General features: G+C 43.0%; 2 protein-coding genes across 2 annotated transcripts in view; one reads left to right on the top strand and one right to left on the bottom strand.

The window, feature by feature from the left end:
• The window catches only part of FBXO34 (F-box protein 34), a 93,240-nt gene extending 84,406 nt beyond the window's left edge, over positions 1-8,834 (top strand). Inside the window, exon 2 of the transcript XR_012655851.1 lies at positions 8,749-8,834. The gene's annotated coding sequence lies outside the window, so the exon portion shown is untranslated. The remainder of the gene's footprint in view (positions 1-8,748) is intronic.
• ATG14 (autophagy related 14) lies at positions 166-25,270 on the bottom strand. Its single transcript, XM_075065789.1, has 10 exons — positions 25,053-25,270; positions 15,516-15,578; positions 15,331-15,373; positions 13,425-13,506; positions 8,624-8,861; positions 6,635-6,864; positions 5,871-5,992; positions 4,752-4,838; positions 4,560-4,645; positions 166-3,379 (listed from the first exon to the last, which is right to left on the bottom strand). The coding sequence occupies exons 3-10, from the start codon at positions 15,358-15,360 to the stop codon at positions 3,073-3,075; spliced, it is 1,182 nt and encodes a 393-aa protein (XP_074921890.1). The 5' UTR covers positions 15,361-15,373; positions 15,516-15,578; positions 25,053-25,270; the 3' UTR covers positions 166-3,072.
• Positions 25,271-25,272: the final 2 nt, after the last annotated feature.

Genomic DNA, 25,272 nt, shown 5'->3' with positions numbered 1-25,272 from the left:
TCTACGCTAGGAGGGGTTTGCCACTATAGCTATACCAGCAAACCATTTCTAAGTCAGACCTGACCCAAGAGCATAAGGTACATTTAAATTCTATAAACACTGATGCTCTTTCCCCATATTTATGAACAAAACAATTTTTTTTTAAAAAAATACACCTTTAGGAAATTACTGTTAAAGATTTATTGCAGTAATACAATAAAACGTAGATAAAACATTTGTGTTTAGTTAGACCAGTCTGGAAGTTGCAGAGGAAGGCCCAGCTTTTCAAAAATGACTAGTGATTTTTAGGTGCCCAATTTGAGACACCTGAAAGGGGCCTGGTTTTCAGCTGGTGGGTTCTCAGCCCTGTCCCTAAAAATCTTGGGTTGGGCACTTAAGATCACTAGTTGCTTTCAAAAATCATAGCCTAAATGGGAATTCCTGCATTCATGCTACTGTAAATCATTTAATAAATTCTCCACTGGCTGCCTTCAAATAGAATATGCATAATTGAAGGATGTTTTCCCCCTACGACCCCTGGAAAAAACAAACAATCAATCAATCTATAAACTAATCCAGTCAAGTACACTCAAGTTTTGGACACATACCATTCCCCACTCCCATAACTACACACGTGGAAAACACTTTTTTTCCCTTTTTTTTTTTTTTTTTTTTTAAGAAAAAAATTCTGTATTCTGTTACAAAAGCATTTCCTGAAAAGATATTATATCTCCATCTCATTTTAACAATCTTTTGGTGCCTTTGCACACTTTGATTGAAATGACGTTTGCAAAGAAATTATTTTAAAATATGGAAAACATGATGTTTATGGCAGTTATGGCTTAAAGATTTTTTGTGAAGTACCTAATTAATTTTAGTGTATAAACGTGAATGATGGTTCTTGCATTTACATGAAAAGAGTTTTAATAAGTAGCACATAAAAGGGTGGTAGAAATGAGTACAGAAAAGGATATTTACATGGCGGGGTCCAGTGCAAAATAAATGGAGAACCGAGCAGTATCAGAAGTGACAAGAAAAGCCCAAAATACAGTACTTGTGAGCACGTGCTGGTTGCTCACACACACCAAGGGATCTGATTGGTTGTAACTAGTAAAGTGCCTTTATTTAAACAGTAACGGAATCCTAGCTTCCCCTGTTCTTGGACAGAGTTCTAGTCTTATCCTCACCAGGAGTTTCTAGGGACCTGGCAGTCTTAATTCAGACTATATTAGACCAGGATTCTTGACTATTCTCCTATTAACTCAACTATTCCCCTTCCCAAAAGTCTTGAGTTTCAACCAAAGCAGTTGTATGGATTGAGAATAAATCACATCTAAAAGTTTACATTCCAACATTATAGATTTAAGGGTCTTTGGTTTAAAAAAAAAAAAAAAATCCCCCAAATTCACAAGATAGGAAAAAATAAAAGAAACCCATATCCCCCAAGGCTTCCTTGTCACATCCTCCCCCCTGAGGCCACTTGGAAAGAGCTGCCATACAAGAGGGAAAAGGGAGAGAGAAGAGCTTGTGATCGGTGCCCTTTGGTGAAAGAGCCTGTCACCGTGTGTAAACCTGTGTGGAAGTATTACAAGTTGCCCTTCTTCCAGCATTCCTTGCTGGACCCATGTGAGCCAGCACTCAGGAAGTCACACATCTCATTCTTCTGGCTAGAAGGAAAATCACTACAGAGGGAAAGGAAGAGTGAGGTGAGCAAGCTCCAGAGCCAACATCTGACGAGTGCACACGCACAATGATGACCAAGTAATCCCACATAAGCATTAGCTCATTGCAGTCTAACACCACCTGTTTGTACAGGAACAGAAGTGTCACCATAAGAGAACAATAAAGTAGAATGGCTGAGATCTTCCTTTGAGTGGAGCCGGAGGGGGACTTGTGTTTATGTCATTTACCTCATGAGGAAGTAAAATCACCTCAGCTGGATAAAATGTAAACCATGCGTTTCTGAAGCCTCGCTGAGAAAAAACATTTGTAAGCAATGTAATACGTAACTGCAAGGGCAGGAGACTGTAGAGGGGCGCTTGCTAATGAAAGCATCTGTCCATACCACACCTTCCTGTGGTTTTACAAGCAGGCTGATTGCACCATAAGCATTTCTGCAGTGAAATGGACTTCTCAGTATTTAGTGAGCAAGAAAACCCCCCACTATAAACACAAAATAAAACAGCTTTTCAAATGCACGTAGTGTGGAGAACACACAATTTCATTAAACTAGCCTGAAGTGAAAACTGAGACCATGGAGATGTTGTAACTGACGGATATTATTGCAGCAATGTCATCCTTCTGTCCTGGTGAATGTGGGTCCAGCGAAGAGAATGTCCCGTGTTTCTTTGGTGTGTGTGGTATTAATATTACAAACCCGGGGTGCTTTGAACAGCACAACATGAAACTTTTAGACAACCTGCTAATGAAAACAGTATGAAATGAACCAGTTTTCTACCGGAAGAGCATAACCCACAACCCAATTTTTAAAAAAGCAATCAGCTTCGTAAGTCCCCATCCATGCTGCTTTCTATTCAAAATATGGCAACGAAGATGAAAAACCACATTAAAAATGTTCACATCCTGAATGAGCAAAAAATGATTTTGAAATGTACAGTTGTGCTGTAAGTTTTCTATGGGTTATGTGACACAGATCTAAACACACACACACACAAAACCCTGTTGGGAGTTTAACCAAATGTGAATTGTGTGTGTTTGCACCACTGTCCAGTCCGCATTTTTAGCAGCTTTCTCCCCATCCTTGCCCCTGATCCAAGTAATCCAAAATCTACTTTAGGAAGTAAAAATCTGGACACTGCTGCAGGGTCCTTTTTCGTCAATATTCAACAATGCAGACAGAATTCAGAGGCAGCAAGTGCCCTTATGGAATAAGTCAGAAGTGTAGATCCAGCTAATTTACAAAATGTCACCGTCACAGTCATCTTGGGTAAATAAAAAGGTTCTTCTGGTTTACAAAATTGAAGTCTGACCTTTGCGTTCCAGGCACTACTTAACTCAACACGTAAGGTTTGCTACAGCATTGCTGGGGGAGAGATTCCTTCTGCAAGGCCTGTGAGCCTTCCTAGGTGCTCATTAACGGTGTCCAGTGTATGCCTTGAACCAGGACGTCACGGAGGCTGCAGCAGAAGAGATCATTCCGCCTGCGCTGCTGCTGGCGATAGGCTGGGAGGCCTGCGTGCTCTGGCTCTGTAACATCTCTACCGGTTGAGAGGGGATATCACAGAATCTAGGGCTTGGCAGATTCTCCCAGTCCGTCCCTAGGTCAGTCTCTTCATCGCTGATGTGCTCGTCTCCACTCTCATCCGTTTCACCAGCAGCACCGGGATCCACAAACTCCATGGAGTCTTCGAGGTCAGCACTTATTTCAAATGGCCCAGACCTGTGAACACATCGACACAATCCCATCAGACCCCACAGTGGAAAACAGCAGAGGAACTACACCTTGGGTACATTGGGAAGCAGATCAAGGCCAAGTAAGAGTGTAAATCAGCTATATTACATGGTCACCATGTCTCTCTATTAGTTGGCTGAGAGAAATACTCAGTGATGACTGTGTATGCTGAGGAAATGGTAGGTGATATGGAAGTTTTGGTCTACAGAGCAATGAAAAGGGAGGAATTTCTAACAGTGCTCTGCTTTGGACTTTGAAACATTAAAAAAGCTGCAGAGTAATTATTCACTGACAGCCATGATGGTGGAAGTCTCTGACTGCTACAGAACAGCTGGTTTTAAAGCTGGCTTAGTATAAAATTAAATATACTGGGATGTGTTCAACGTGAAATTACCCACTGTAGATCACCACCATGTACAAGATCCAGGACAAACTCACAGGTGGAACTCAGGAGCCCGTATTTATAAATGTATTTGGTCAGCCTGATTGTACTGTTCCATGTGGCCACACAAGAAGCATGGGTTTATTTTCTGCCCCCATCTTGACCTGAGAAGACCAGGAATGGCCCTCTAACTCCTATCTCCTGCCTGGTGTGCACAGGGCATCCAACAGCACAGGTGGCATTTCCCAATTTTCAAGTCTTTGCAACCGTAATGTTCTTTTAACTAGTTTCTTTTAAACATAATTTCCTGGACTTTTTTAAAACACAAATTGAAAAAAAAAAATACAAATTTCATCATCGTTTGGCAGCACGTCGAGTCCCTCGTGGCTTATCAGCAAGGTTATACCTCTCAATCTTCTTTCTGATAAGCTAAACAGATTGATCTCTTTATGGCTCTCATTCTGAAGCATTTTCTAAAGCCTTCAGATAATTTTTTAGCTCTTTTCTGCACTCTCTCCAATTCTACATCATCTTTTGAAAAATGTGGACAGAGTTTTATTACATACAGGTCCCCAATGCTCTCCTCCCTCCTTTCCACACGGGAACTGTCTTGATTGCCACATAGGAACCCCTCTGGTTTGCTGGGTCAGCACCTTCCACAGTTGCAGAGAAGGAGCAGGATCAGCCCCTTCTAGCAATACCAACCATGGTGCTAAGTCAAACCTTTCAAATTTAAAAAGAAATTCTACATTATCAAGACAAGACACAAATGTTCCATCTATTTACCTGCCCAAGTTTTCAGTGTCTGGACTGACCAGGTACATAAGGTTCCTGAGCGTATGTAGTGGATGCAATAAATCTAAATTTACATGCTAGAAAAAGGGAGAGAGAGAGGAAAAAACCTGGTTACTGGAGGATCCTTATAACTCCAGTTATTTTAAAATATATTCAAAGAATCTAAATATGTATTCACCAGACCTGAGAAAAACAAAGATAAAGGATATTGGCATTCAGCTTCTTCACTGCCCGAGTAAACTTGCGCCTGCTGAGGTTCTCGCTACAGAACTCGCTGGTAAAAAAAAAAAAAAAGAAAAGAAAAGAAAAGAAAAACACACACACACACACAAACTGAAAAGCTGTTCATATTGTCTTGAGTCAGTAACTTGATCATTATTTCATAGCACTCTGCCTTGGCTTATCACCATATGCTTACAGATAAACAAGCCCATGTTAAACATTTGTTTAAATCAAATCATAGCACCAGGGTCTGGAGCATTTGTGAGAACACATATCCCCACCTTGCACGCTCACTAATTTTTACCAGCCAACACCCATTTGGCACCAGATTCTGCCCACCTTATTCTTGTGAATACTGCCACTCGCTTCAATAGGGGTAAGTTAGGAGAACAAAAAGGCCCATTATGCCCATTTCTCTTAGCAGCCTAAACCTCTAGCTTTAAATACTGAAAAAGTCTCTGTAGCTTTTGGTTCAGACCTCTGCAGAGTTGACTGAGCCGTCAGCGGCCTAGGTAGATACAGTCTGCTGGATAGGGAGCCCATCTGCTCTGCATGGACATTAAAGACTCAATGGCACTTCTAAAAAATGTAGAGTTTGCATAGTGCTTCCCATTGGTTTGGTTCCCCATCCCAGAGATGGCTGCATTGTAGTGGGGCAGTGCACATTATCCAGCTCCATGCTGCAGCCCTTTCTCAGCATGACTAGTACTGAGTCACATGACTAAGTTGTTGAATTGGGCCGTAGAACTGAAACTCTGCATGTTCCTTTCGGATGAGAAGTGTTATATTAATCCTATGTCATATTTCATTCCTAAACTGAAGTCACTGAATGCTTGTAGTGAAAAGCTGCAAATTCAACCTATCCCGAAAACTCTGGGCTCTCAAAAACATTAGCTGGGTTCCAAGCTCCTATTAGCCGCCCCCAAAACAAATACGTTGCACAAAAATGGAAACGTAAAGCCATTACAAACCAGCCAGCCCAGGTAACAGCTTCCTGTAGAATATACTCACAGAACAGGAATGAACTAAAGGCAGCTCAAAAGTGGTCAGGGATTCAGCTTCTTAAAAATGTGGAACAACTTGCCTGTTACACAACTTCTTGGGAAGATTTAAATCAAGTATATGAGACAAAATGTTAACGAGTTCAGTTGCATAGCACAATGCAGCACTGATGGTATAGGCGGGATTATTGTGCTCCATATCTAAAAGAAATAAAGAAATCATTCCAATACGGCTTTAATCATATCAGGTTGATCTATTAATGAAACAGACCCAAGACAGTGTCATTTATCGGTATTCAGAACCTTGGGAATCCAATTCTCGGTCACAACAAGGCTGCCAGGAGTTGGCAGAAAACAGTAATTCTTGGAATAATTGTTACAATTGCTCTACAGCATGTAAACCACATTAACAACAACTGCCATTGTTTTTCTTCCCTTACACTTCTGTGTTACGTACCTCACTAGTGTCTCCCCACCAGAAGAGAATTACAAAGATTTGATCCCTTTATGAGCAATTGGGAGGGATAGCTCTGTGGTTTGACCATTGGCCTGCTAAACCCAGGGTTGTGAGTTCAGTCCTTGAGGGGGCCATTTGGGAATTTAGTTGGGGATTGGTCCTGCTATGAGCAGGGGGTTGGACTTAGATGACCTCCTGAGGTCCCTTCCAACCCTGGTATTCTTTGATTCTTTAGGACTATGGCGAAATGGCTCATTTGCAGCTACAAATCTGCACAAGATAATCTGGGGAGGTCTCAGTCCTGAAGTGCCTTCTGCTGGCTGCACAACAAAGTTCTACAGACTGAGTCAGATCACTGAGAAAGTCAATAAGACTTTGCTTCTTACCTGGTCCTTGTGTAGTTTTTTTCTCTTCCACCCAATTGTAATAAGCTGAATAGTCTCCATTATTAGGAAGACTTATCCAAGGCCCTGCAATGCTGATGCTGGTGTCCCCATTGTGGTCATCGCACACCCATCTCCCAGAGAGATACGTTGTTCTCCTGGCTTCTGCAAGCTTACTCACAGTGCTAGAGGTCATGGCATTGTCACTCTCAGACGAAACATCTGCAGGGTCTCTGAAAAAAAACACATTGTTACACAGGGGTTTTAGAGCCCTTTAATACAGGCAATGGGTTTGGCAGCCATTTAGCCACATATCAAAGACAGCAAAATTCCTGAAACAATAACTTGCAAAAATCTCTGCTCCCAGGATTACTTTTCTTTGCATCTTCTGATCAAAGATCCCAGTTTTTTGTTTATTTAAATCTTCCAGTATGTTTTATTTGATAGGTCTATAAAGTTTCCTTTTACACAGTTTCAACTTTCCTTACTTTGTTCAACAGATCCACTGCAACACACACAGTCAAACTCTTTGGGTGAATATGGGAACTTGTAGTAGCCAGCATTGCAAAGGCTGTACTGGCCATTCCTCAGTCCAGCCCATGACTCCAGTTCAGCATGTCACTTAAGCACATGCTGGACTAATTACATGAGTCCTCTCATTGATGGAACTATTCATGTCCTCTGGGCACATGCTTAAATACCTTGCTGGATTGGGGCCTACGTGATGACTTCCTATTAAAGGGTAAAAGGTTCATAACTGGACAAGTACTGAAATATACAATAAATTGTTTTGAAAAAAAAAGTTTAGAACATAATGTTAGAAAATATAGTGTTAAAATTAAGTGCACAATCCGCTTACTATTTATGTCCCTGTGACGCATGGCTAGAAAGGGTTAAACATCCTGCAAAATAAATAGCCCTCAAAAGACATGTGGGGAGATAATGTTTGTTTTTGTATATTTACATATGGTAGAAGTAAGGTGGACAATGTAATCAACTGTCTCTGTCTATGCTGTATTCTGATAATCAGAGGTCAAAAAAACATCCTATCATGTAAATTAATTGTAAACATGGGATCTCTGAGTATTCATCTCTCTTTGACTGTACTGTGAACGGTGGGGGAATAAGTAAGTGGCCGTATGTTCCTTCGTATAGCTAAGTACCAGTGATGGACCTCCTTCAAAGTCAATTAATTTTTGTTCCCTGTGGAATTCCTACTTGTCAAAAGACATGAAAATTGTATAAAACATCCTTGGGTCCTGTTTCTGTCATCTCAGATCTGCTTAGACTTCATCAGGGGAAGTATGAGTTGCAAGACTGAGGTCCCAGTTATGCTGGTATGCTGTGAATATGAGATGTGGACATTGGATTATAACCTATGAACTATTTCTGAAAAAACTCTTTGCAACTACAAAGCTCACCATCTCTGCTATGAATCTGCACCTCAATGGATTGAACTCATGTCTGTATGTATATTCATCTTTTAGGCATTCTCTCTCTCGCGTTTTTTAAAAAAAATTAGTTTAGTTAATAAGAATTGGCTGTAAGCGTGTATTTGGGTAAGATATGGAATATTCAATAACCCAGAAGGTAACGTGTCCGATTCTTTGGGATTGGTAGAACCTTTTCTTTTATATGATGAAGTAAGATTTACAGAATTGTTCATCATATTTGAAGTGGGTACGTGAATGGGGGCCTGAGACTGGATCACTGAGGGAACTGTGTTGTTTGGATTAAGTAAGGTAATAAAGAAGTTGTTTTGTGCTGGTTTGGTGAATACTGGAATATCCATCAGCTTTATGGGGACTGTCTGCCCCATTCTTTGCAGTTCACCCTAATTGAGCGACCACAGCTGGCTAGGACCCCGGTCACAGTCCCCAATATACCAGTTTGGGTTATTAGGACCACAAGATACAGATCAATACTTAGAAAGCAAATCTATCAACTTGTGTTCAGCTTTCTGTCCTAAAAAAATAATTCTGTATTCCATACCTCATGCCAGTCTTCACTGCCTCAATGGGAAAAATGACAGACGTTAGCTCCAGTATGTGTGACCGTCGAAGATTTGCCAAGTGTTCGTGTTGGCTTCTCAAATCGTAATTTTTTTTCTCCACCAGGTCTCCGAGCTTGCGGTTATGTCTCTGGATCTTCTCTTTCTTCTCCTGATGTCTCTGAGCCCTGCGGTAAAGCTTCTGATTCTCATCTTTAATTCTGAGAAGCCCTTCTGAGCCTATGAGAGTAACAGCAGGCGTTATCCTTGGAAAATGAACCATGTAACGTAGCTCGAATGGAAGGTGAGTCATAAAGTTTAAGGCCACAAGGGACCACCCAATTATCTCGTCTGACCTCCTGTCTATCACAGGTCACCAACACCATCCAGCACCAGTACACTAACCCAACAACTGACATTACTCCAAAATATTATCGCTCACAGGCAGAGAATAGGAGGGACTGAGGTGCACCAAGGCCTGAGGCGAGGAACTGATTAAGTGAGATACACCCAGATAATCCCAGCAAGTGTCCCATGCTCCATGCTGCAGAGGAAGGAGAAAAATTCCTAAAGTCACTGCCAATCTCAGCTGGGGGAAAAATTCCTTCCTGGGCCCACATATGATGATCAGTTAGACGCTGGGCATGTGAGCAGGAACCAGCCAGCCAAGCACATGAGAGAGAGAGAGAATGCTTGGTGTTACCTCACAGCACTGGTGCTTCAGAGACCAAACACCCCCAGAATACACAGGGGCAAGGGGATCCCTTCCTAATATTTATAGAAAACCAGATATATGACAGCTTGTTTTTCAAATTCATTAACAGTTCCCCCCTGCTAAGTGGTACAACCTGTCCGTGATACAACTTGTCCAATTGTCTATAAAAAAAAAAAAAATGATTGAAATTGACACTGGGCTTCTTCTATACTTTCTGTCCAAGTATTTTCTGGACTTTGAGCAGGAATGTCACACTCTCCCAATTTGACTAACTAGCTGGTGTAAACATTTCTACTCCTGTAGATTAAATGTAGAAATTAGCATGACGCTGGCCAAAATGGTGCACACTGCTGCATGCAAAATGAGTGCGGATCACATCTTTGTTCAGAGTTTGTGCCATCCACCTTCGCATTGGTACCTATTCTTTGCCTTGCCACAGTGGGTACGCTCGCTCAGGGCATGTGGATCCCAACCCAACAAGCCTTTTATTACTGCCAAGGATAGCACTGAACACCACCTTATACCGTCAAACTAGACCATGCTAGCATCCTCAATTCAGCATGTGAATCAGACACACCACGCCTCAGAAACTTGACTTCATGAACGCCTGTTAACAAAATCATTCACTGCAGAAAAGAGCTTTCACAAACATATGGCGATGGAGACTTAGTGATGATTATCACAATCTTTAAAGAAGAGGTTTCTCAGACATATTTTAAATATGAAAGGCTTTTCCTTTAGTAAGCTAATTTAAACAATAGCCCTCAGATGACAATGAATTTCATGGTCTATGGTCTCATTAGCAACATCATCAGCCAGGTTCTCTTTATACTTGTGGGGGAAAATTGGGCTAGCTCCAATAGTCCAGGCCTCTGCTTACTTGGCCAGGGCTTGCCTTGCGGCTGGCAGGCCCGAGCCTAGGCCCAAAGCCTGAAACAAGCTAAGAGTTGTGCTCCATAACCATTGTAACTGGGGGGCGGGGGAGGGACAGGAGAAAGCAGAAAAAGCCCCAGCAACAAGAATAATTTGCAATAGGTGCCTACTGCTTTTGAAATATAATAACCACTTGCGTAACCTAAGTGTGAAGCAATTATCTAAAATGAGTAACCATGCCTCCCCCCACTCCATTTGTGTAACCATGCCTCCCCCTACTCCATTTGTATGGCTATCTCCATTGTGTAACTGTACCCTGTATTGTGTAATAGCACCCCATAAAAGGCACGGTTACAACAAGTACCACAGAGACCTTAACCCAAATTGCGCCCATACCGGGCAAGGTTGCAAAAGAACGCTGGAAAGTATCAAAAGACCCTAACTCCCTTATTCCTAATATGGTTCTCATTCCTAACTGTATGTCATTTGTTTGCAGTTTTAAGCTTTAAAAACGATGGTGTGCTTTTTATCAGGGGAGCAGTTCCTAATGGCTGCTATCCCCAACGCGTTGGTGTGTGTCAATAAACAGGCCTCAGGCTTGAGTCTCTGAACTACAATCACTGTGCGGGTGGCTTTTTCCACGACCCACTGAAGCACAGTATTCATTTTTTAGTAATTTAAATAATTTTGGAGACATCTCTTAGTTTCTTGGGGAATGCTATCCTGGCGCAGGACAGTTGTTTGGTCAGGACTGAGGCCTGACATTTTAACATCATTTATGTTGCTTGTGAAGCACAGAAGATTCTGGAGTGATAATACTGTGGGAAAAGAACAGATTCCTTATAGTGTTTATTACTGAAATCGAGCTGCCTTCTATTATTTAAAAAACTCTCTCTGTGTTAGAAAGATCATCACAAAAATATCTGAACAGACTATTCAAGCTGCTGACCCATAGAAAATTAGAGCACAAAACAAGCAATGACTCCAACGTGTGGAAACTATGGTATTAATCTTCGCTTGGCCATCCAGTCTAGAGTGCTTTCAGCTTTACAAAATGGTGAAAAATGGACTTTTGACTGAATTGTGGGAAAACTGACTTTTTGCTCCACCAGTGCAGAAAATCTTTATTCATCACCAATTAAACAGTTTCCTTCAAACATTCTCATGCCATCAACACAACCTGTAACAATTTAGATCACATCTCTCAAACACCTTTTAAATAATAATAATAATAATAAAATGGAGAAAAAAATCCACTTTTACGTATGTGCACTGCATTTTGAGAGCTACTTTCCTGTTACAAATTCAGCCTTTGTCTTGTACCACTAGAGTCAACAGTGAGACGTGAAAGGGATAAGGAGGGGAATGGACCAATTTTTTTTTTTTAGATATTCCAACATTGAAAAAAATATTAAAAAGTTCAAAAGTTGAAAAAATTACCAGCTCTAATGACTTAATGGGAGTATCTGACTGAGCTTGATAAGTTTATGGAGCAGACGGTGTGATGAGATTCCCCACAATGGCACATGGCCTAGCCACAACTGCTATTAGCAAATATCTCCAATGGCCAAAGATGGGACACTAGACGGAGAGGGCTCTGAGTTACTACGGAGAATTCCTTCCCATGTGTCTGAGTGGTGGGTTTCACCCACATGCTCAGGGTCTAATTGATTGCCATGTCTAGAGTCAGGAAGGAATTTTCCCCCTGGTCAGAGACCCAGGGAGGGGGGATCATGCCTTCCTCTGCAGCTTGGGGCCTGGGTCACTTGCTGCTTTGATAAATGATGAATTCTCTGTAACTTGAAGACTTTAAATCAAGATTTGAGGACTACAGTAACTCAGCCAGAGGTTATGGGCCTATTCCAGGAGTGAGCAGGCGAGGTTGTGTGCTCTGCGATCCGCAGGTCAGGCTAGATGATCCCAACTGTCCCTTCTGGCCTTAAAGTCTATGAGTCTATCTGACATCTCTTGAGCCAGGTTTATATGCACACTAAAAAGCGTCCCCCAAATTAGGTCAGACTAGCACGACGTCCCATGTTTGCACTGCTTGACCAATGTAAACACAGCCACATTAATAACTGTCCCATAGAGTGCGTGTCAAGTATTTGAGCCTCCCATGATGCTTGCCATCCTGACCTCCCCTCATGGACAGATGGCCCCCGCAGATATTTTAAAAGCTTAGGGCCTGATCACCCCAGTCTATTACAGTCAATGGGAGAGACAGATGCTCAGCATCTCTGAAAATTAATGTTCATTTCTGAAAACTTGAAGAATTTCATGTTCCAAGGTCAAAACTACTTCAAATTCCATAAGAGACCATGAGGACTCTCTCCATCTGGTAGGATTCCAAGATGGGGGCTAGATTTCATTAACAACCCCCTGAATGAGATCCTCTGGGATCCATGTGCAAGCATGGGTGTCAAGTTACTAATTTAGGGGTTACTATGCAAATGAGGTTATGTTAGTACAGCAGCAACTATGCTAATAGGTTTTTTTAAATCTGAGCACGATCTGTGAGCTAAACATTTAGAGAAGCCGCAAGCAGACTAAAACTGAGCTGGGCACTCATAAATGTAAACAGTGTTTCACGCTGTCTCCTGAAACCTGACACACTGCAAATCTCCCATCTGCGTCAAATCATTACAATGAAAGACACAGAAGGCTAAAGTGCAGCTTTTACTCTGGCAAAATCCCCTTTGACTCCAGTGAGAGGTGTACCACCCAAGTAAGGACTCCAGGATTTGGCTACAGATCAGGCACCTGATGTGAGCTAATGTTCACTGATAACTACACGAAATTTAGAGCAGCTCATAAGCTGTTTGATACTCTTTATCATAGTGGCAATGGGCAGGAGTTCCAAGCTCTGGAAGCAGCCATTCTTGGAGATACAGCTGAAAAATGGAATAGGTTGCTAAACATTTACTCCATTCAAGCTGACCCAGAAGGATTTTAACATCTACCCAGCAGAATAATACGTATCTACTTTAATTAAAACGCAAACATAAAAGTAATTAACAAAGATCACTCACTGACCCCACTTTCAATAGACCTTCCTGTAGTGATCTCCCAAATAAGATCACAAATCAGGTTTAAGAGGGGAGGGTTTGGCAAGTCACTTTTTTCTTTTAAGCTAAAACTCAATATTACATTGGTTGATGCTCTCTCTTCAAAGCAATACAGGTATTACAATTGGCAGATACATAGACACTACTTACTTCTTGACATTTCATCATTCTCTTTGCAAATGGTTTGTTTCAGCTGCTCAATCCTCATCTTGCAAGACATTATTTTCCATCTCTGAAAAAGAACATGCAGCGATTGCATGACAAAAATTAAACTGAATCCATCACCTTGATATTAACAACACCGACAGCTATAATTCAGAAGTACTGGGATATTTTTAACAAAGCCAGATCCCAAGAATTTCACAGTTTCATCTCTGTACAGAAGAATGCCATTGTCGGAGCCCAGCGGCCTAGGGCCTTAAGATGGCGTCTGTTTGGCCAATTGTAGGTCATCCAAAGGTCACACTAGCACCGTATCTTACCTTGAGGGCCGTGTGCAGATTCCCGCTCTTTTTGCCTGGTCACCTAAGGGTTAGGCTAGGGTCGTGTGCAGTCTCCTGCTATTCTGCCCAGCAACCCAAGGGTCAGGTTAGTACCGTGTGCATAACATCAGCGTGCCTTGTGCAAAAGGGCCCTATCTGACCAATTGTAATACAGTTCACAGGGTCAGAGTAGGGTTGTGTGCAAACCTGGGCTAGTGTGCTGTGTGCAGCTTCTAGCAGCTTCTTGTGTGCCGTCTGCAAAATCTGCCCACATAGGGGGCAACAGCTCGGAACCTGGAGGGTGGGGGAGCTAGGGACCAATCAAATTGTGCCATGTGTGTTACAGTCCCTGGATCAAAACCATGTCTCAAGCCAGGGTTCACATAGAGTATCCGCTAACTGACTGAAGGACCTGATCAACCCTTCAGTTGGGGGTCCCCTCCGTATGGAACCAGCTTGGGACGTGTGTTTTTGGAAGTATTAGTTCTCTGCGGTATTGCAGGGCATTTGAGGGATCTGGAGTGGACTCCTTGTGCCTGACAGTGGATAAGGCGAGAGGACTACGGATCAGCCCTGCGGTATTTGCAGTGTATTTGAGGGATCTGGAGTGGACTCCTTGTGCCTTCCTGGAATATGGTAATCGGACAAGGCTAGAGGACTAAGGATCGCCTATTTTTTCCACAGCCTCTTTATTTTTTTTCCATGGATTTGGCATGCATCTAGTGTCTGTTCTGCTGGTCAGCTGCGCCTGGAATACGGCACTCACTCATTCACTAACTGTGCTTTGCCTAATCTCCTCCCTCACTCTTCCCTGTGTGTCTGGTATACCGCTGCGTGTGCTGCTGCTTGTCATAGAGTCCTACGTACATTGCCTGTCATAAAAGTTCTGTGTATATGGTACCAAAGTTAAGTTGGTGTAAGAACTGCTATTCAAGTCATTTGGTGTTTACATTTGGTCATGTGTATATTGTTTGCAGTGTGTATTGTCTGTTATAGAGCTCTGTATACATTGCTAAGTGCGCTCCTTAATCATTTAAATTCAGTGTATTTGTTTATCTCTTTGCCAAAGCAGTTAATTGTACAGTGTTTGGTTGTGTTGTTGTATATAAATAGCTTGGTTTGAATTCGTGTATAGATTTTCTAGTATGGGTTGTTTCTGTTAGCTCGTAAAAGTGCTCCTCCCCAGCCCAAGTTGTCATTTTCTCCCTATTAATAAATTGCCACGTGGTGTTTCAATTTGCCAGCTGTCTGGCCGTGTTTTCCTTTCCCACTGGATCAAAAAGAACTTTACACCGGTCCCGCCTTTTGGGAACGGACAGCCATAAGCAAACAGAAGCTTCCTACAGTAAAGTTAGGCAAAAATCAAAGGGTTACTGACTAAATACATAACCAGAAATGATGAATACTGGTAGTTTTGAAAATTCTGTGTGTCCAAAATCAATTTCAGTTTTGTTAGGATCACGCTTTTCAGGCAGGCAGTACAACACCATCTCCAAGTTAAAATGAAACAATAATCTGAAAGATCTAGGAATACAAAGTAGTTAGAAAACTACTGTAGACTTCAAATAACTCACCAGCTGATCAGTTATCCTTTTCCCTTCCATAGCCTTTAAAACACTATGGGAAAAAGATCATAATTGAAGATTAGCTGACAATCATGATTACATGTGGCAAATACAAGAGGTTGGAGAGAATGTTTTATCTAAAATTGTTGTAATCAACCAATGACAACACTACCAAAAACTAAACAATAACTTACTGATTTTGGAATTCACTCTGTCTGTTTTTAAGATGCTTTAACCTCTCTTTCTTGTCTAAAAACCTGTAAGAGAAAGATTAATCTGTTTACTGATGTTATCAACACAGCACTTTATACAATGAGATAATGCAAGGTATCTGAAACATTAATAAGAGTCCTGAAGTTTAAGAGCACCTGAATTCCAATTGTTTGTCTTGATCTCAGGAAGTTATGGCTAAAGTCATATGAAACCTTACAGAATTTTAAGAGTAGGTCTACTCTGCAATCATGAGGTGCAACCACAGCCAATGCAGACATACCTGAGCTATCTTTAATCTAGCTAGTCGGGGTACTGCAGCAGCATGTGCTTCAGCATGGGTTGTACTAGCTCGCCTGGAACTCTAGGTAATTACTTGCAGGGCTAGCCCACAATACCTCCCAGGTTTCCGGCTAGGCTCTTACAACCTGCTCTGATGCATGTGCTGCTGTCACTTCACTGCTTCAGCAGCAGAGAATCCTGTGGCACCTTATAGACTAACAGACGTTTTGGAGCGTGAGCTTTCGTGGGTGTTAGTCTATAAGGTGCCACAGGATTCTCTGCTGCTTTTACAGATCCAGACTAACACGGCTACCCCTCTGATACTTCACTGCTTCAGTATGCCAGCTAGCTAGGTTAAAGCTAGCTTGGGTAGGGTCTACATACCCAGTGATTGCAGTATAGCCATATCCTAGGACACATCGTAATATGAACAGAACACATACACTGCAGAAACATCTGCTAGTTTGTCATCCAGCCCTGTCAGCATTATCCTTAACTACAACTATTCTCAAAGGTTTACAACTCAGCAATAAGTTTTGTTTAAACAAACAAACAACTCATAGAAATTTCAAAAACTCTCTAGTCATTTAAGATATAAATGGAACTCAAAGCCTTTCTGAAGTTTTGAACTTCAAAAGAACAGTTTCACAGACCTTTAGTGAATCAGTTAAGCAAGCCTATTCTGATATTAAAAGGCTATATATGAAAAGCAAATTTCCGTACTTTATGCCTACAACAACCATGAGGACACAGAACCAAGAGTTAATAGGGGAGTAGCAAGAGCAATAACTAGGGGAGTTACTAAAAAAAGGGAGGTGGGGTTCAATCGCTAGTTTTCTGTTAGTTTGCAGATACTGGACTTATTCCCAGGTATCTGATTTGGCATAGTGCCCATCCTGCCCCACACCTGCACTGGGCACCATACGCTAGCATTCCAATCTGAAGATAATTCCATAGAGGATCAGAAGTTTTCTGTGTGGCCTGGGCCACCTCTCCTCCCATTTGTAATGTTATTACATTCCTCTGGCAACTTCAGCAAACACATACATGGAAAAGTAATATTAGTAAGCTCTTGGTGTAGTTTAGCTGTCTTTAAAGCAAGCTTATTGCTTGCTTAGGCCTCTTCTTCTCTCACCCTGTCCTTTCTCCTCCACACGCCTTGTCCAGCCTCCTCCTGCTATAGTACCTGATTGCCTCATTCCATTCTACCTTAAATATTCTTCTCCTGCTGGTGGTTGGCACCTTCATCCTTACTTAGGTGTCCAGATCTGAGGGAGATTCCTGTTTCCTCTCCCGCTCCTCCACAGCCCTATCCCCAATCAGAAGACTGAGATGCCACCCTCTCACAACCAGCTGGCTCGAGAGGCCTTCTCCCGCGCCTTCACACTGAAGAATCTGGACACCTGCAGAGGCTTCCTTGGAACAAAGGGAGGTGCCAGCACCATGCATCCAGCCAGCCTTCTATGGCCCACAGACCACAGTTTGGGAGCCACTGATTTATAGTAGAAAAGCAGCTTTTTACTAGTTTGAGAGGGAAAAAAATTATGTGTCAGAGGGGTAACCATGTTAGTCTGGATCTGTAAAAGCAGCAAAGAGTCCTGTGGCACCTTATAGACTAACAGACGTATTGGAACATGAGCTTTTGTGGGTGAAAGCTTATGCTCCAAAACTTCTGTTAGTATATAAGCTGCCACAGGACACTGTCGGTTTTTTAAAAAAAATTATGGTTACTGTTTCCAGCATTGTACTCATGTTTCCAAGCTAGTGACAGACCTCACCTACACTTCACAGAGCTGCACTGGTCTAAACATAGGCTAAGCAGTCAAAGTATCAAGGACCAAGGGCAAGTTAATCCTTGACAGGTTAGAATGTTGGGGTGTTTCTTTGCCTGACCACATGGATTTGATCTGAGACAAAGGAACCGTTTAAGGCTTGCTTTAAAATGCTGAGGGTTGAGAGCTCACACATAGTGTCACTGCTAGATAGAGTTTATTCAGCATTCCTGCTGACAGACTCACACTGTAAAATGACAGCAGAAATATTTTTAGTCAAACAAATGTATGTTATTCTCTAAGAAAAATATGGGAGGTGCTACGGAAGCTAGAGGCTGATCATGAGTTTGAGGAATGTGGTATTACTGGCATTCAACCTGCACAACTCAGCACATTCATCCTTTCTGAACATTCCCAATCTACTAGAGATCATGAAAAATTACACAAGGTGCATCAGACTAGATTTATGTTTACCCTGGAGAAATATACAGGCCTAATGTAACTCTGACTTTTGGCTATAACCAAAAGTAACTTTGCCCAAGGACACACTGCCCAGCAATCATGCATAGAGAGCTTATGGCAATTCTGTATTTTTATAACTAGATTCACAGGTGATGGAAAAAGGAAAACAGTGCTGGAAATCTGACAAAACTAGTTGCGCATATCATGTGTTTCCCTTTAGGGAAAACAAAGACAAATTGTTATGTATTTGAACCAACTTCAGAGGGGAACTAACAATAGGAGAGAAATCAACAAAATGAAAGGCAGCAAAAATTGCAGACTACCACACACACTCCATCAGTAATGTCAAGCAGCTGTCACAGATTTATTTAGCAGGTTTCTTCAAAACACAAGGTGCCATCCCTTTAATATGCTCCTAATTTTAATGTATATAAAGGAAATCAGTTATATATACACACACAACATTTTAGTTTAGATGGAAACAAGTGTAACTTTGAATGAACAGTTATAGATATTCCTATTACATGTAACTGAGAAGATGTAGAATATCTAAAGTTGTACAGTAAATCTGTAAGCAAAGGAAGGTTTCTCTAGCTTCGGGTACCAACAGACAGGTCTCTCTAAGTATACGTTCCTCTGAATTATTTCTCTAGCATCAGCAATCATTAGAAAGAAACAACTGGAAAAGAGCACTTATTAACTGGGAAGTGCTCAACAGCAATGCCAAAAGTGGGAATTGATAGGGATAGCTGTCACTGTATCCACTTGTTATAAAAACCTACACATTGTATAACTAGTGTGTACATTTGATTGTATCCCTCTTCGTAAGTCACTTTTCTTCAGGGCAAGGAAGATATTTTTGTATGTATTTTATGGTGCCTAGCACAATAGAATTCTGACCCGGATTGGCACCCACAGATATGACAGGTCCTGATCTCGTGTGCACACACATATACGCTTAATTTTGTGTACGCATGTAGTCCCACTGAAATGCGCAAAGTTAAGCATGTGTAGGTTTACAGGATTGGGGCTCTACGTTTTAAATAAATAATTAATAGAGAGTCTTTTTACTTAATAATGACTGAATTCCTTAATTATACCACTAACTTCTGATGTAGACAAAATGTAATTCTTTACCTCTACTTCAACTACTGGGAAACGTACCCTTCTTCCAGGATGCATGCAACAAGAGGAGACTATACCTACCAAGTCCATATTTAATGTGAGAAAAAGAAAAAGCTTTTTTGTCCCAGTCAAAAAATGTAATGCAAATTTTCATTATGTTTCAGTTTTTGTATTTTCCACCAGAGCCTGTAAGTTTCCAGTAAACAGCAAATGAATACCTGCAGAATTACTGTCATAAGAGCATTTTTTAAAAAACAAAAACATTGCTCTTATTGTTTCCAAGTCAGGTAATGATAGATTTGACAAGCTGGCAAACAAGCATTCTAGGCTGCCAAATAGATGGCGTAAAAAGAAAGGTCTCTTTTGCCGGAAAGCAATGATCATTTAGTTTCCAAAACAGTCAGTTGGTTGACCTGTCAACTGATTAAAGGAACTGTATTTTGAATATAAATATTGACTGCCAGATAAGAATGGCCCATCTACTTGCGTTTCCTCCTCCTAACGATGGAACACTCATTATTTCCAGACATGCACTGTATCTGATCATAAATAAGGCTGCGAGTTTGTCACGGATTCTGAGACCTTCCAGGACCTCCATGACTTCTGTGGCGGCCGGTGCGACTGGCCCAGGGGCTGCCTGAGGAGCTTGGGCAGTCCCTGGGCCAGCCTGACCAGCCACTGCTGGGGCAGTCTTGGGGCACTGTGCCCACCCAAACAGCAGCAGGAGTTTGGGTACGTGTGGGAGGGGGCTCAGAGCGAGGGGTTTGGGTGTGGCAGGGGGTGAGGGCTTTGGGCAGTGCTTATCTTGGGAGGCTCCCCAGAAGCAGTGACATGTCCCTCCCTCTCAGCTCCTAGCTCCGTGTGCTGCCTCCGTCCACAGGAGTACTTTTATATAGTACAAGTCATGGACAGGTCAGAGGCTGTGAATTTTTGTTCACTGCCTGTGACTTGTCCATGACTTTTACTAAAAATACCCGTGACTAAAATGTGGCCTTAACCATAAACCATGACTTACAGAAAGTGTACTTGCTTAAGACACCCAAGTTAACTCTTGGCTTTGGCATTTGTCATCTGTAAACAGTATTGCAAAGCTATCTGATTGACAGGTCTGGTTAACTCCCAGAAAAATTAATCATCCGTGCTCAAAAGTAAAGGTGTTGGCATGGATTTCAAACATACCAAGATGCCCTATATGAATAATGGAAAGAAGGATGTTGGTGTTTATATTACTGGAGGACTTCCGGACTCATCAGTCTTAATTATGATTGCACTTTAGTAATTAACCTAAATAGAGTTTCAGTCTCACACTCAAAATTAGGTATAACAGGTCCTATCAAGGATGAGCATCAACTTCCAGCGTGAACTACCATTATATGTCATTTTTGCCAGACATATGAGCAACTTCAATCCTATTATAGTTTAACGATTAGTGTATAATAGTCTCCAGCACAAAGCAGTCTAAAATGATATGAAGCTCAGTGCTGGAATATGAAAAGTGACTAATAGCTCATAATGCTAAATACTCTAGAGCACAGGAAAACTAATAATAAAAATTCTACAGTCTGGAATGAATAGCGATACATTTATTTTTAACTTCTACCTCTTCAGCCCTCCTCCCCCCCCGCCTAAATCCTCCAATGTGTTTAATCAATACAAACGGTAGGCCCAATCCTACTCCAGTTGGGAAAAAAAAAAAATAGGAAAAGTGTCACCAACTTCACAAAAAGCAGGTCTGGAGCTTGTATGAGGTATGGTTCTCCTCTGTCTTTCATTATGTGGGTAATCCTGAAGTTGAATTACCCAGGTCATACATAGGACTGATAGGATCAAGGCAAGGGCCATCTGTGTGTCTTGTATGGCACTGAACAAATTGCTGGCGCTACACCAATCTAGACATTACTTCAATATAGATTCACAAATTGATAATAATAAAGGCTACCGTGACCAGACAGCACGTGTAAAAAATTAGGACAGGAGGTGATGGGCAACAGGCACCTACAGAAGAAAAAGCTCTAAGTATTGGGACTGTCATGATAAAATTGGGACATCCGGTCATCCAAAAAAAGGGACACGAATTGAAATCTAGTCACTTAAAAAAAAAAGTTAAAAGTACTTTCAGTGACTGCACTGCTCCAGAGTATCTCTGCCAATGTACGTGATCACATTTTTAAAAATCCTTCTCTCCTCACCCCACTGCTGCGTGAAAGATCACAAAAACAGCAAAAACTGAATAAAAAGAAGAAACAATGAAAGAAATGACCCATAAAATGCTTTCAACTGCAGAAACTAAAATAAAGATTGCTTTTCTAGAATATTTCAGTTAGTCACCTTAAGTGTTACTTGTAACAATAGTAGGTACAAATTTTCCCACAGAAAGGTTTGATTTGTTGTAGTTGATGGTGTCCCACTAATCTTACAATAAAAAAGAATGACAAGAAACACAAGAATTATTAAGTTATGTTCATACCATTCAGTGTCCTGCTACAGAGGTGAATTCACATTAATGTATGTAATGGATTAATAAGAAGCTGTTGTATGGCGGCCCTATGGCTACACAAATCCTGGATTGTGAGCTCAGTGTGTGTCTCAATAGACTGGATTTATCTAAAGGACAGCTGCCACTCAGAACCTGGTGCACAGCAGTGAGTCATGCTGGTGCCTGGTAATGCTACAAGCAGCCACAGACCCTGGGGGTATTCAGCGGGGAAGGCGGCCCCCAAAATGGAGGCTGCTAGAGGAATAGAGTAGTGGAGACCTCTCCACGGATGCAACTAGAAGGCAGTGAGAGAGGAGAGGAGACAAAACTCCTTCTCACTTCCAGCAGTTGGAAGGACATAGCTCAAATTTATAAGACTCTGTCTGGCCAAAGATGAATGAGGAAGATGAAATTCCAAGTCAGGTCCAGAGAAAGCATTATGGCAGAAATCTCAGCACCCATCATATCAAATGGGAATGAAATGGACAGCTGGGCTTTTCATCAGAGCACAGGCTCTACACCATCCAAAAGCCTCCTCCCCCTTTGTTTTTCATAGCCACTTCCGAAGAGACTGGTATCAGATAAACCTCTCAATCCTTAGCAATTATGGAAGGACAGCTGTCACTCTATAGCAGGGGTAGGCAACCTATGGCATGAGTGCCGAAGGCGAGACGCAAGCTGATTTTCAGTGGCACTCACACTGGCCACTGGTTTGGGAGGCTCTGCATTTTAATTTAATTTTAAATGAAGTTTCTTAAACATTTTAAAAACCTTATTTACTTTACATACAACAGTTTTGTTATATATTATAGATTTATAGAGAGACCTAAAAACGTTAAAATGTATTACTGGCATGCGAAACCTTAAATTAGAGTGAATAAATGAAAACTCGGCACACCACTTTTGAAAGGTTGCTGACCCCTGCTCTATAGTAAAGGCTGCAGCTGAGTTTCCTGGTCTTGGCTGAACTCTTGATGCTAGAAAAAGGATGGAAGCCCCCAAATGCCCATTTAAGTTCCAGACTCACAAAATCAGATTATCACAGAAGTTGCGGATAACCCCAACACACCCTTAAACAAATGTTAGTTTCCATCTACTTTGGGAAGACTAAAATATAGTCAATTTGTAGTTCTATGACACTAATAAGAGCAGAGACCAGACTCAAGCCCCAGTCCTTCAAGATGGTTAACATGGGGCTCACTGTAATCCATGCCCCACAGAATTCATTACAACTAAATGGCATACGGGTTCCATTATGTGAATCAGTTTGCAGACCAGGTCATAAGTGGACTATCTACATTTAAGCTGTATTGGAGAAAGGGTCACTTTTAGCTACATGAAAGGTCCAGCATATGATTATGCACTAGTACAAATCTGGGTGAGTCAATATCTACAGAAAATTTTTTACATTTAAAAAGTCAGTAGAACATCCTGAGTGAAGTGGCAAGTAGTGACATAAATGTGATTTTAAGATCAGTCGGTTAAGAAGAGATGCTAATTTCCTTGACCAGTCTTACACCAAATGTACTTGCTATCCTTCAGCCAAAAGTAAAGACCCAAACATACAAACCTGTTCCCCACCTTCCCAAAACAGTCCAAGAAATCACACACAGCAGCTGCAAATGAAGCCTCAGCTAAAGGACTACAAATATGGTAAGAGCATAAAAGCCAAAAATTGGGACAATTTTTCAGACAGACAGTGCTGTGCAGACTATTTATCGGGAATCTCAGATGGTCATCTTGTAGCAGGTAGGATGCCGCAATAGTTGAAAACGTATTATGGAAGTGCATAGTTAAATCAGAACATAGTTTGCAGCCTTAATACTTATTCAAATAACCTTGCCATCCAGCCAGCTCTTTGCAGAAAGGAACTATTGGGTCTGAATTTTTTTTTTTTTTAAAGTGAACAGTACAATATTTGGACAATTTTAAACATGTTAGATCAGAACTGTTTCTATGGAAAGGAATAAAGATACGGCTTTCACACAAAACAAGGTGTCTGATTTTACCAGTCTATCGTAGAATATATATATATATATATATATATATATATATAAGCATTTTAAATAGGTTACTATACTTTTGTTTCCACGCTTGTATTAGTTACACAGTGGTATGGCATGGCATTTGTGACCACATGCATTTGTTGACAAAAGTTTCACAATCTCCCCAGCCGGCAGGAGGATGGAACAAGACCCCGGACACAGCCCCATCTCCCTGCAATCCCTCCCACTATGCCCCCACCACCTAATCTCCTGTCTGCGGGAAGGAAGCTTAAGATTCTAGCTGGCGTGGAAGCTAAAGAGCCCCCAGACCTCCCAATCTTCCCAGCTGGGGGAGAAGCAGCTCAACACCCTCCAACCCTATCTCCCGCATGGGGAGCTCAGATCCCCACTTCTCATTGTCCCTGGCCGGGAAGGGGCAGCTCAGGACACCCTCCCCCCATCTCCCCGGCCTGCGGAGAGCTCAGGACCCCCCCCCCATCTCCCCGGTCGGGAGGGGCCAGCTCAGGACTCCACCCCACCCATCTCTCCGATCCGGGAAGAGCTCAGAATCTCCATCTCCCTGGCTGTGAGGGGGGAACTCAGGTCCACCCACCTCCTCAGTCGGCAGGAGAGAGCTCAGGATCACCTACCCCCCATGTCCCCGGCCGGGAGGGGGGAACTCAGGACCCCCCCCCATCTCCCCACCCCGGGGAGAGCTCAGGAAGCTCAGCCCCCCTCCATCTCCCCGCCCCGGGGAGAGCGCAGGAAGCTCAGCCCCCCCCATCACCCTGCTCCAGGGAAAGCTCAGCCCCCCCCCATCACCCTGCTCCAGGGAAAGCTCAGCCTCCCCCCATCACCCTGCCCCGGGAAGAGCTCAGGAAACTCAGCCTCCCCCCATCACCCTGCTCCAGGGAAAGCTCAGCCCCCCCCCCCATCTCCCGGCCCCGGGGAGAGCGCAGGAAGCTCAGCCCCCCATCGACCCTGCTCCAGGGAAGCTCAGCCCCCCATCACCCTGCTCCAGGGAAAGCTCAGCCCCCCCCATCACCCCGCCCCGGGGAGAGCTCAGGAAACTCAGCCTCCCCCCATCACCCTGCTCCAGGAAAGCTCAGCCCCCCCCCATCTCCCGGCCCGGGAGAGCTCAGGCATCCAGCCCCCGCATCACCCCGCCCTGGGAAGCTCAGGACCCCCCACAACATCTCCCCGCCCCGGGGAGAGCTCAGGCAGCTCGGACCGCCCCCATCCCCGCCCCGGGAGAGCTCAGGCAGCTCAGGACCCCCCCCATTTCCCCGCCCCGGGGAGAGCGCAGCCCCCCCAACCACCTGCTCCAGGGAAAGCTCAGGACCCCCCAATCTCCCCGCCGCGGGGAGAGCTCAGGACCCCCCACACCATCTCCCGTCGGGGCGCGCGGCGCCGCGCTACCTCTCGGAGTCGCGCCCGTCGAGAAGACGAAGTCCCCGCCGCGGACGCACTTGGCGCAGGTGAGGCGGCGGCGGGTGGTGTTACACAGCGGCACCGCTCCACGCGCACGTACAGCCCCTCGGCGGCTCCTCGCCCAGCACCGCGGCCCGGGCCCCCGCCCGCCCGGCTGCGAGCCAGCACGCCGGGAGACGCCTGACGGGCCCGCCGCGCCGCCGCTCAC

This window comes from Chelonoidis abingdonii, chromosome 4 (genome assembly GCF_003597395.2).
Source record: "Chelonoidis abingdonii isolate Lonesome George chromosome 4, CheloAbing_2.0, whole genome shotgun sequence".
In the NCBI taxonomy this organism is placed as follows: Eukaryota; Metazoa; Chordata; order Testudines; family Testudinidae; genus Chelonoidis; species Chelonoidis abingdonii.
Note: the sequence above shows the minus strand (reverse complement) of the source record. Positions and strands in the feature narration are given on the sequence as shown.

Excerpts from the sequence above, each read along its gene's own strand:
- ATG14 (XM_075065789.1), bottom strand. The coding sequence starts at position 15,360 with ATGGAAGGGAAAAGGATAACTGATCAGCTG. Across the intron at positions 8,862-13,424 it reads GAATGATGAAATGTCAAGAA|GCTCAGAAGGGCTTCTCAGA; the intron begins GTAAGTAGTGTC and ends TTACTCTCATAG. Across the intron at positions 3,380-4,559 it reads GACACTGAAAACTTGGGCAG|GTCTGGGCCATTTGAAATAA; the intron begins GTAAATAGATGG and ends ATGTGTTCACAG.